This window comes from Tachysurus vachellii, chromosome 18, assembly GCF_030014155.1.
Source record: "Tachysurus vachellii isolate PV-2020 chromosome 18, HZAU_Pvac_v1, whole genome shotgun sequence".
Lineage (NCBI taxonomy): Eukaryota > Metazoa > Chordata > Actinopteri > Siluriformes > Bagridae > Tachysurus > Tachysurus vachellii.
In genome coordinates, this window is record NC_083477.1 from 3,184,825 (window position 1) to 3,196,525 (window position 11,701).

General features: G+C 40.5%; 1 protein-coding gene across 1 annotated transcript; it reads left to right on the forward strand.

The window, feature by feature from the left end:
* Positions 1-7,826: 7,826 nt before the first annotated feature.
* On the forward strand, positions 7,827-9,752 carry LOC132861555 (zona pellucida sperm-binding protein 3-like). The gene is made up of 8 exons (XM_060893145.1): positions 7,827-8,418; positions 8,500-8,618; positions 8,705-8,808; positions 8,881-9,058; positions 9,127-9,244; positions 9,320-9,405; positions 9,475-9,566; positions 9,656-9,752. Exons 1-8 carry the CDS (start codon positions 7,864-7,866, stop codon positions 9,715-9,717), a joined length of 1,314 nt encoding a protein of 437 aa, XP_060749128.1. The 5' UTR covers positions 7,827-7,863; the 3' UTR covers positions 9,718-9,752.
* The last annotated feature ends 1,949 nt before the right edge of the window (positions 9,753-11,701 follow it).

Below are 11,701 nucleotides of genomic sequence, written 5' to 3' on the forward strand. Positions count from 1 at the left end.
AAACATTTAGAAAGAAAAGCAAACATGCTTACTTCCTCTAACCTCACCAACTTTAGCACAACAGCATGCTGCATGTGACATCGTTTTTGTTTGCGCATGCGGGTCAGTTTGAAACAGCAAACAGTTCACACTGGTATCTGATATAGGCCACATTTTAAAAGGTAATGTGAACAGCCAAACAAAAAAATCAGATCTGAGCAAAATATCCGAATTGAGCATTAAGACTTGCAGTGTGAATGTGGCCTTAGTGCCAGAACATGTGCATCCCTGTCTCTAATTTACACTTGAAACACTGAGGGAATGAGGGTTAGATTTCTGAATTTAAAATTGTTCCTGTATAAGTTAACTTTTGTAGGTGACTGTCCTTTTCCCAATTTTTTTTCTTAAAGGCTTAAAAGCTGTGACTTTACAAATGAGAAATCTGACTTCATGGCTGGTGGAAGGACATTTCCAATGTCAAGTTTCCAGTGAATTTTAATTTCTTTCCCTCTTCTAATTGCATATTGAAAAATGGCATAGTTGAAGGAATCTGAATTTGTTTTAGGTAAAGTGACCTGTTTGGGGAGTAGGTACTGTGGGTTCTTTCGGTTTCAAGAAGGGGGCGATCTGCAGGAAGCTGTAACCAAACTGGCAACATAGTTTGTCTAATTTTAGCCAGTGAATCTCTACCCTTGCTCTTCAGGAAGACACAATCATATTTTTACTGTGACCATGGTTTTCCGAATCGTCGATCTTAGCCTTTCGTTCTCACACAGCAGTTTGTAAATTAGCCACTTGACTGCTATGGGTATTCTTTTTGAGCAGAAATCCACTGCTTCATTGTCAGTAAAACTTTCGACATGTGTAGCAAAATAATTTTCAAGAAAAAACGACAGTTAGCAGTAATTTTCAGGTGTAGGTTTAGTACTTAATTTCAAGCTCAAATTAAAGTCCATCTGATTTCAGTCAATGAGATGACAATCAGGTGTGGAAAGGGATCATTGCAAAAACAATGGAGATTCCTGAGGCCTTCACAAAAAGTTATTGTTGCTCATCTGGCTGGAACAGGTTACAAAATCCTCTCAAGATTTTAGACTCATAGTCTCACAGGTTCTGTACAAATGGAAGAAATTTCGGCACAATTGGTTGTTGATCGGGGTTCAAGGCCCAGCACAGCCAAGCTACCACTGCTGGGCCCTTGAGCAAGGTCCTCAACCCTTCCTGCTCCAGGGGTTCTGTATCATAGCTGTCCCTGCACTCTGACCCCAACCTCCTCAGTTGGGGTATGTGAAGAAAATAATTACGCTGTAATGTATATGTGGCAATAACAAAGGCTTCTATGCCTCCTTCTATAATTTAGGACCTTTGGTACATTCCCAGAAGTGGTCAACCAACAAAGATCACTCCAAAAGCAAGACATGTAACAGTAAAGGCCTGTTTTACTTTGGCTTATGTTAATGTTCATGAGTCAGGTGAACACTGAACAACCTCGATGTGCAAGGCAGAATTGCAAGAAGAAAGCTACTACTCTCCAAAAAGAACAATGCTGCCCATTATGTTTGGTAAAGATCATGTGGACAAGCCAGAGGACTATTGGAAAAAATTTGTGGAGTAATGAGACCAAAATAAAACTTTTTGTTTTAAAATGAGAAGCGTTATTTTTGGAGAAAGGAAAATGCTGAATTCCAGCATCATAACATTATACCTTCTGTGACACATGGTGGTGGAAGTGTCATGCTTTGGGCCTGTATTGCTGCATCTCAGCAAGGATGGCTTGTGATCATTGATAGAACAATGAATTTAGAATTATGACCGTGAACTCTAAATTTTAAGATTTTTTGAAAAGATTTAAAGCGGTTGCTATCATATGCACAGTAAGGAAACAATTTTTGCTGTCCACAGTGAATGCCCGACAAGTACAGAAAAAAGAAACTATGTTTAAAAAAGTAAAATTAATTACAAAAAATCACACACACACAAATACAATCATTCATTCATTCATTCATCTACCGTTTATCCGAACTACCTCGGGTCACGGGGAGCCTGTGCCTATCTCAGGCGTCATTGGGCATCAAGGCAAGATACACCCTGGACGGAGTGCCAACCCATCACAGGACACACACACACACACTCAATCAATCACACACTAGGGACAATTTTCCAGAGATGCCAATCAACCTACCATGCATGTCTTTGGACCGGGGACGGAAACCAGAGTACCCGGAGGAAACCCCCGAGGCACGGGGAGTAAACTCCACACACACACGGCAGAGGCGGGAATTGAACCCCGACCCTGGAGGTGTAAGGCAAATGTGCTAACCACTAAGCCCCCAAATACAATCATAGTTATGTAGCAGATAGACTATGAAAATATAGACTGTATGTATGTACAAGTGTACAGTGTTGTGTTGACTATATATATATATATATATATACATACATATATATATATGTATATATACATATATATATATATGTATATATATATATATATGTATGTATATATATATATATATATATATATATATATATATATATATACACTTATGTGCAAAACAAAACAAAACAATGTTACTGTAATATGTGCAAAAATTTAATACCGCTGTAGATGGTAATGCAGCAGTAACATTAACAATGTACGAATTGAATGCAACTGTGGATAATGATAGAAATGGCATTAAAATTAACAGTATGCAGTGAGATGCAGCTACTTGACATAACAGCAGTAATATTAACAAATGTGCAAAATGAGGGGGAGCAATTTAGTTCAGCTGATCTATGAGATACATGAAACTAGTCTGTCATCTGGCTACCTGCTCAAGAGTCTAACTGCTGAGGGAAAGAAGGAGTCCCTTAGTCTGGAGGTCCTGCATTTCACACTCCTGTACCACTGGCTTTGAGGGAAGGAGTGTGAACAGTCCATGTTGGGGATGGGTGGGATCCTTTAAAATGGAGGCAGCACTCCTGTGGGCTCTGCAGTGGTAAATGGTTTGCAGAGAGGGCAGCAGAGTCTCTCTCTCTGCAAATGTTTGCGGTCCCTCATAGTAGTGCTGGCATACCACACTGTAAAACAGTTGGTTAAGACACTCAATAACAGCTGTAGAAGTTGTTGAGGATCTTAAGTGGCATGCCTAACTTCCTTAGCCTCCTAGGAAAGGACAAACGCAGTTGTGCTTTTTTAACAAGCTGGATGGTGTTGAGCGTCCATGTGAGGTCCTTACTGATGTGGACGCCAAGGTATTTGAAGCTGCTCTCCCTCTATACTTTAAGCTTTCGTATAAACAGTGCCTGATGAGTTCTCCACTCCTTCCTCATGTCCACTATTATCTCCTTTGTCTTGTCTGTGTTGAGGGTGAGATTATTGTCCTCACACCATGTCACAAGACTGGCCACCTCCCTTCTGTTGGTCGCTTGGTCCCCGCCAGTGATCTGTCTTATCACTGCAGTGTCATCCGCATACTTCAGGATGATGTTGAACAATGTGTAGAGGATGAGACTGAAAACGCATCCCTGTGGGGTGCCAATGTTTGTTGTGATAGTGGCTGAGGTTCTATTTCCAATCCTTACAGACTGCGTTCTGCCAGTCAGGAAGTCAGTCGCAGAGTGAGGGGTGTAGTCGTAGTGCAGAGAGTTTTTGTGTGAGTTTATGAGAGATGACCCTTTAGTCAATAAAGAGCATCCTGATGTAGGTGTCCTTATCGTCCAGATGAAAAAGGGAAATATGGAGTACAGCAGCAATGGCATCTGAGGTGGGTCCACTATCCACCAGGTCCACCAGCACCACTATCTCAAAACACTTCATGTTAATTGGAGTGAGTGCTACTGGTCTGTAATCGTTCAGGCAGGTTGGGGGGCTCTTCTTGGGAAGGGGGATGATGGTGGTGGTCTTGAAGCAGGTGGGTATGATGCTCTGACTGAGGGAGAGGTTGAAGTTGGAAGTGAGTACAACAGCTAGCCAGCTCCATAACACAAGCTCTGAGGGCTTGCCCAGGGATAGTGTCACGCCCTGCTGCCTTATGGGGATTGATCTTCCTCAGTGCTTTGTGTACCACAGGTGATGATACAGTAGGAGGGGAGAAGGGGGGGTTGGGTGGTCCCAGTGTGTATGCCTCCACTGGAAGGAAATGGCAAGACATCTGTCCATGAACTGAATCTCAAGAAAAAATGGGTCATACACCAAGACAACGAGCACAAGCTCCCAAGTCTGTCTACCAAAGAAAGAGAAACAAAGATAATGTTTTAGAATGGCCAAGTCAATGTCCTTTACTTTAATCCAAAAAAAATTGCGGAAGGACCTGAAGCAAGCAATTCATTTGAGGACACCCAATAAAATCCCAGTGTCGAAGCTCTTCTGTACTGAGGAATGGAATTCTTCTAAGCTGTTGTTCAGGACTGATCAAATGTTACCGGAAACATTGCTGCACAAGGGCTCACAACTTATACTGAAATCAAAGGTTCACATACTTCTGCAAGTCACAAATATGTAATGCTGGAACAATAATTAAATGAAGTATAACATTGTTGGCTCATTTGTTTGATTGTGTTCACTTTGTTTACTTTTAGGACTTGTTTGAATATCTGATGATGTTTTGGGTCATATTTATGCAGAAATATAGGAATTTCTAAAGGGTTCACAAAGAGTTTCTGCTTTACATTTCTTTATGTTACTGTGCAATCATAAAACGCACACAAATGGCATAATAGATAAATATGGAGATTACATCTACAGATCTACCAGCTCCATTTGGACTCTGTGATACTAAGAGGAGATCTGAACTCCATGTGATCCCTACACCAATACAACATTTGTCTGACTGTATATTTGTGATCACACCCTCCAGTGTCACCCATATGAGGATGAGTTCCCCTTTGAGTCTGGTTCCTCTCAAGGTTTCTTCCTTTACCAATCTAAGGGAGTTTTTCCTTGCCACTGCTGCCTGAGTCACCTCATACTTGCTCATTGGGGTTAAATACATATACATACATACATACATACATACATACATACATACACACTCATACATACACACATACATACATACATACATACATACATACATACATACATACACACCGTGAACTATATATATCTTGAATTTTTATTATATTAATTCTTTATACTACTCCTTATGTTTATCTTCTGTTCTATGTTTATGTTCTATAAAGCTGCTTTGAGACAATGTCCATTGTAAAAAGCGCTATACAAATAAACTTGAATTGAATTGAATTGAATTCAAAGCGAAGCAAAACCTTCAAGCTGCCATCTTGGTTTGGGTCAGGTGACCACCATTTCCCATTTTCTTGAGTTTTTAATTATTGACTGTGTTTTTTAATTTATGTCCATGATGAAAAGTTACTCCTCATTGAATGTTTGGCCCCCTGTAGACCAAGGTGAATACATTTTCCAATGTGCCAGTCTCTTCTGAGTGAGATCATTGAGTCTTTCCTATAGAAAATAATTTATTTAATGATTAAATTGCCACTGAAGCATCAAAATTGTACCATAGGCTCCATACTGGTCATAGCCATGATCATACAGCAGGAACATTATGGAACACTGAGAGGTCAATAGATAAGTCAGGATGTAACTTTGTTCAGAAACTCCAGCCATAAGGACACACCAGAGTCATCTCTCCCCCAGTGAGGGGATTTTACTGACATGGTGTTTATTAGTCTCACTTTTTGGTGATCACTATAAAATAAGTCAGTATTTGATCAATTATTTCAGTTTGCTCTACTGTATGGTCTGATGAGAAGAGGTCTGTGTCCTGTGCCAAGTTTAGAGAGAGCATGGTGGCCAAAGGCAGTGTACACTGTGTACAGTGCTGTAATATGCTGGATTGACAGCATTGATTATGTTACAGCAGCACTCACTCTCTCTCACTCATTTTGTAACGCTTATCCGAACTACCTCGGGTCACGGGGAGCCTGTGCCTATCTCAGGCGTCATCAGGCATCAAGGCAGGATACACCCTGGATGGAGTGCCAACCCATCGCAGGGCACACACACACACTCTCATTCACTCACACAATCACACACTATGGACAATTTTCCAGAGATGCCAATCAACCTACCATGCATGTCTTTGGACCAAGGGAGGAAACCGGAGTACCCGGAGGAAACCCCCGAGGTACGGGGAGAACATGCAAACTCCACACACACAAGGTGGAGGCGGGAATCGAACCCCCAACCCTGGAGGTGTGAGTCGAACGTGCTGACCACTAAGCCACCGTGCCCCCCTGTTAGAGCAGCACAATGCATAAAATCATTCTCAATGTGAATGTAAAATGTAAACACTTTGACTATAACCATGGCATGGTTGCTGGTGCCAGATGGGCTGGTTTGAGTATTTTAGAAACTGCTTGCAATCTCCTGGCAATTTCACACAACAGTCTCTAGAGTTTTCACAGAATGAAGAGATAAACTAAAACATACTGTGAATGGAGGGTCTTCTGGCTGAAACAGCCTGTTGATGAGAGATATCAAAGGATGATATCTATATTGGTCTGAGCGGACCGAAAGTCTATAGTTACTTAAATAAACTAGGAGAAGCAGAAAAGCATATCAGAACACATGGTGGATGTGCTACAATCACTTTTCACTCCTGTCAGCCTAAAAAAAGAATCTGACAATATGATGGGCACAGGCTCATCAAACTGGACAGACCACGCAAAAAAAAAACCAGCCAATTGTTTTTCTAATCTCCAACTGTCCAGTTTGTTTGAGCTTGTGCTTAAGATTCTAGCTCCTGGCTGACAGGAGTAGAACCTGATGTGGTGTACAACTATTGTAGCCTATCCACCTCAAGGTTTGATATTTTGTGCATGCTGAGATGCTTTTCTCATCTCAGCACGGATGTAAAGAGTGATTATATGATTACTATATCCTTCCTTGCAACTAAAACCATTTTCCTCTGATATCACTTAAGATGTTTCCACATACAGAATTGTCACACAATCAACGTGTTTTGTGTGAAACAGAGATCAGCAGGTTCTGAGATGCTCAGACCCACCTACCTGGCACCAACAACCATGCCATGATTAAAGTCACAGAGATCACACGTTCCCCTGTTCTTGTGTGTGATGTAAAATGACCTGAAGCTCTTGATCTGTATCTACATGACTGTGCTGCTGCCACGTTACAGCCCGATTATATAAAATTCAAAGATAGTACAAAATAGAAACCATAAAGCTAATTGTGAATGTTTTTCCTTGGATAGCCCTAGAGGTGTAATTGCTACTAAGACTTTTGCAATCAAGTCTCCATCATTGAACATATGATAAGTTCAATTAAATAGGCTTCAAGCTAAAACTGTAATGAAATCAGATAAACTCTGACACATATTTGTTAGTTTCTAATTATATGTTATACAATTGCTTGGTGACTCGGTCCATTGTTAAAAGTACTACACAAAGAAATATATACATAGTATAGATTAATATAAGTAGTCTCATGTATTAGAAATTCTTTGAAACAAGCACAGTTGGAAACAACGTTTCTGTATTTCTGTTTTTAATCACTGGTTTTATATTAATTAAACTTGCATATTTGTTTAGCAACTCCAAAAACATTTAATTTCTTTGAATTTCTTTTTTAAGCAAGCTCTCGATCAGAGCCTACAATTTAAATTCTTTTTTAGTTTAGCAAATTGCCTATCTAGGTCATGTGATTGAGACAATTAATACAATTAAGCTCTTGGCCAATCAAATGCAGGGGAGGTGACCTTCAAACTGCTGTATTCTATCAGGCAGCCTAATTTGTAACTCAACAGGCCCAGAAGAACATTAGGATAATTAGAAACGTTTGAAGGCATGCTTAAATCACCATATAAATAGGAGGTTGTCTGCTGACTTTACTGTGCATGCAATTGTCTGTCAACAGCAATGGGTTTCAAGCAAATGGAAGTTGGTGTGGTTCTGCTGCTGCTTTCAGTTGGGTTGTCAACAGCCCAATGGCCACTAAAGGAAGCTATTCTGCCTCCTCTTGGATTTCAACATAACCATTCAGGGCAACCTTCAGTGCCAGTGAACACTGGGTTGAGTTCTCAATGGCTTCAAAAGGATCCTCAACCTGGAAGCCCTGCAGTAGCCCCACTTGGAGTGCAGCTTCAGAATCCTTCAGGTCCTCAAAGCCAGCAAGTAGTGCAGCAACCAGCAAAGAAAGTGACTTGGCGTTTTCCAGCAGCACCACAAATCCCAACCCCACCAGCACCAGTGCACTTTGTTAGGCATTCTGATCCTGTTCCTGCCCAGGGTGTAACCGTAAAGTGCAACGAGACTGCAGTGCGTGTAGAGGTGAGAAGAGATCTGTTTGGAACTGACGCACCCCTCAATATTGCTGCCTTCACACTGGGTGGTTGTGCTGCCAGAGGAATGGATGCTTCTTCTCAAGTCTTCATCTTTGAATCTGCTCTGTATGGCTGCAACAGCAAGTTGACCGTAAGTATCCTGTTGCTAAATCCCTTGGTTTGGCTTTTAAGCTTCTCTGGCCTTTTTTAAAAACTTTTTTTTTCCTTTCAGGTGACTGCAAAGGAACTGGTCTATATCTTCTCCCTTGGTATGGCTTCAGTGCCCTTAAGTGGTACTCCCATTCAAAGGATTGCTGGTACTAAGGTTTCAATTGAGTGTCACTACCTGAGGTATAGTGCTTTACCAAAACCCAAACAGCTTTAGATACTTGGGAGGCTGTACAAATTATTGATGGTCATGTTTAAATGCTTTCCAGACTCCACAATGTGAGCAGCAATCCTCTTATGCCTGCTTGGATCCCATATGCTTCTGCCCAAGCTGCTGAGGAACTTCTTGTATTCTCCTTGAGGCTTATGATGGGTTTGTATCCTTAGTAGTGCAGTTGAGCTCTAGGTGGTTTTGAATGGTTACTAATATGGTTTCTTTCTGTAGCTGACTGGACTTCTGAAAGGCCATCCAACCAGTACTACTTGGGTGAGCTTATCAACATTGAGGCTTCTGTACTGCAGTTCAACCATGTACCCCTGCGTGTCCTTGTTGACAGCTGTGTGGCCACCCCTGTCCCTGACCTCAATGCAATCCCTAGATATTCCTTCATTGAGAACTATGGGTGAGTGCAGTTCTCCTTCTTGCCTTGCAAGCTGACCAGCAAAGCCTTAACCGTGTAAATCCTTCTAGGTGCATGATTGATGCCAAGCTTACACACTCCAGCTCTCGCTTCTTGCCTCAAACTAAAGCATCCAAACTGCAACTTCAGCTGGAGGCCTTCAGATTTCAACAAGTGAACAGCAGCATGGTATGTAATGCTTGTCTGGCTGGGGTGATGGCCATATTGAGCTGTCAATGTAACTTTTATTTACTTTTTCCCCAGGTTTACATTGCATGCCTCTTGAAGGCAACTGCAGCATCTGCTCCTGCTGATGCTGAGCACAAGGCTTGCTCATTCCTCAACAATGGGTACGTTTCTGTACTATTATAATAGTTTTGCTGATAAGCAGTGACTAACCCACTACTGTTTCTTCCTAGATGGACTGCTGCATATGGTGCTGACCTGGTATGCAGCTGCTGCAATAGTGGCTGTGCCGGGAGGAAGGGCCGTGACCTGGCATCAGAGCAAGGTTTGGAGGAACTATAGTATCTTAATTCAGGCCTTTTAAAGTACAATGACTTGGCACTACTTATAACCTGTGTTAAACTTTATTTTCAGGATTGCAGCTGGAGAGGAAAGTGAACCTTGGACCAATTATGGTCCTGGAAAATGCTTGGTAGTCTAATGACCTGTTGAACAAATAAAACAATTTTACTTGTATCTTGGTTTCCTAATCATTATTTCATTAACTTTTTAATACAAAATGGTTTAATTCTGAAGCTTTTGGCTTGCTCTTAATGTTGGGTTTAAGACTTCAGTGTTCTGAAACTGATCACTTCAATATTTAATGGCTCGCAATTGCTGTTGTGTCCTAATGGAAGTTGTTACACTACTGGAATTTGCAGTGGGGAAAAGTGCTGGCTTTTCTAGTGTAAATGCCAATCACCCATTATATATTGGCTATACTGCTTAAAGCTCTTCAAGGTTTTTAATTGTGTTGATGGATACTTCCAAATGGAGAACATCCTAGTGGTCTTTAAGACCTTCCCCTCTAGACATTGGGGTCCCAACATTTGCTGGTGTATTTTTACTTTTCTTTAAAAGCCCTTTTGGGAGTTGATCAGGGTGTGCTTGAGTAGAAAGTTGAATGTTTTTACTTAACACTTGTTCAATGTGAGCATCTTTTTCTATAAATGACTTGTGTAGTGGTCATATTAAGGCTTGGCTTGTGCTCCTGTTTAAGCAGTCATGTAGTTTACAAGCCTAATGTATTAAGATGTGAGACTTGAGGTCTTGACAATGTGGTATTTTAAATGTAGAAAAGCAGTATCAATTTTCCTGAATTTCAAATACTAAAGAGTAGATTCTGTAGAGATGTGGTTTAGATACCTTTTAGACAAACTGAATAACTTTCATTTGTATAAATACATTAACATAAGCACAATTTCTATGTAAATTTTTTTTTTTTTTTTTTTTTTCCCAAAGTAGAAAATTGCTGCTCTCCATGATTTTCCTCTAGCTCTTCTCAGCTTGGCTACTTCTGTTCAGTACATTTACAGTAAGAAGGTAATTGGCTAACTGTGCCAAGCTATTTCATCTGTTGGTCAATATCAGTCGAATGTTTGAGATGAGGGAACGTTAGCTGACTTTGTGCCGTTCATTCATGTTTGTTTGCTAGTTTTAATATCAGCACTGTGAACTAGCTTACAAATCAAAATGAGCAACATACCAGTAAAAGAAAGCAAAGAATTCCCTGCTTAGGGCATGTTACAACAACATATAACAGAACAAGTCATGGCTTTGCTTCAGAATTGCCAGGAGATTCAAGTTTGCGTTTGAACGTGTGTACGAGTTCATGAGGCTTGACTCTCGTGTCCAAAACTGTCAAATTATCTTAACAGCCATGCCCTTTTATTTATCCACAAATATCATCTTTAAAATTTATTTTTCATGAAAAAAAATATCAGGAGTGATGTACAATATGGCCAAAAGTATGTGGACACCGGACCATCTCACCCATATGTGTTAAACCTGTGTATCAGCCTTATGGGAATATGGGGTTTGTCTGTGGAGATTTGTGCTCATTCAGAGAGAATTTTTGGTGCACTATCTGTGTTCTGTTTTATTCCAAAGGTGTTCTGTAAGGTTGAGTCAGGGCTCTGTGCAGGACGCTTGGGTTTTTCCACTCCAACAGTAATACATCAGGTCTTCATACAGCTCGTTTTGGGCACATCTGCATTGTTATGCTGGAACAGACATTCTATATAATTGTGTGCTTACAATTTGGTTTGGGAAAGAAACGACATATGGGTGTGATGTTCAGGTGCTCAAGAACATTTTTCCATGTAGTGTATCGTGGTCAATTGAATTTGTAAACACTATTCCGGAAAATTATTTTTTTGTAGATTTACTTAAACCTTACATTTTAAATTTAAAGTATTATACTCCCTAACATGGGAAAAAGTGTGGTTAAATATTGTACTGCAGCCAGCCACTAGAGGGCCACAGAGACATTTTTCTACCCATGTGTACCTTACATTCAGTGCAACAAGGGATTCCAATCGTTAATTGAAAGCATTTTTCTAAGATTTCCAGTTTGCCATTTCCAGTTATTCCAGTATTCATCACACCAACTATAGACCCTGCCATTTTATGTGAATTTAA

Excerpts from the sequence above, each read along its gene's own strand:
- LOC132861555 (XM_060893145.1), top strand. The coding sequence starts at position 7,864 with ATGGGTTTCAAGCAAATGGAAGTTGGTGTGGTTCTGCTGCTGCTTTCA. Across the intron at positions 8,809-8,880 it reads CTCCTTGAGGCTTATGATGG|CTGACTGGACTTCTGAAAGG; the intron begins GTTTGTATCCTT and ends TTCTTTCTGTAG. Across the intron at positions 9,406-9,474 it reads TGCTCATTCCTCAACAATGG|ATGGACTGCTGCATATGGTG; the intron begins GTACGTTTCTGT and ends GTTTCTTCCTAG.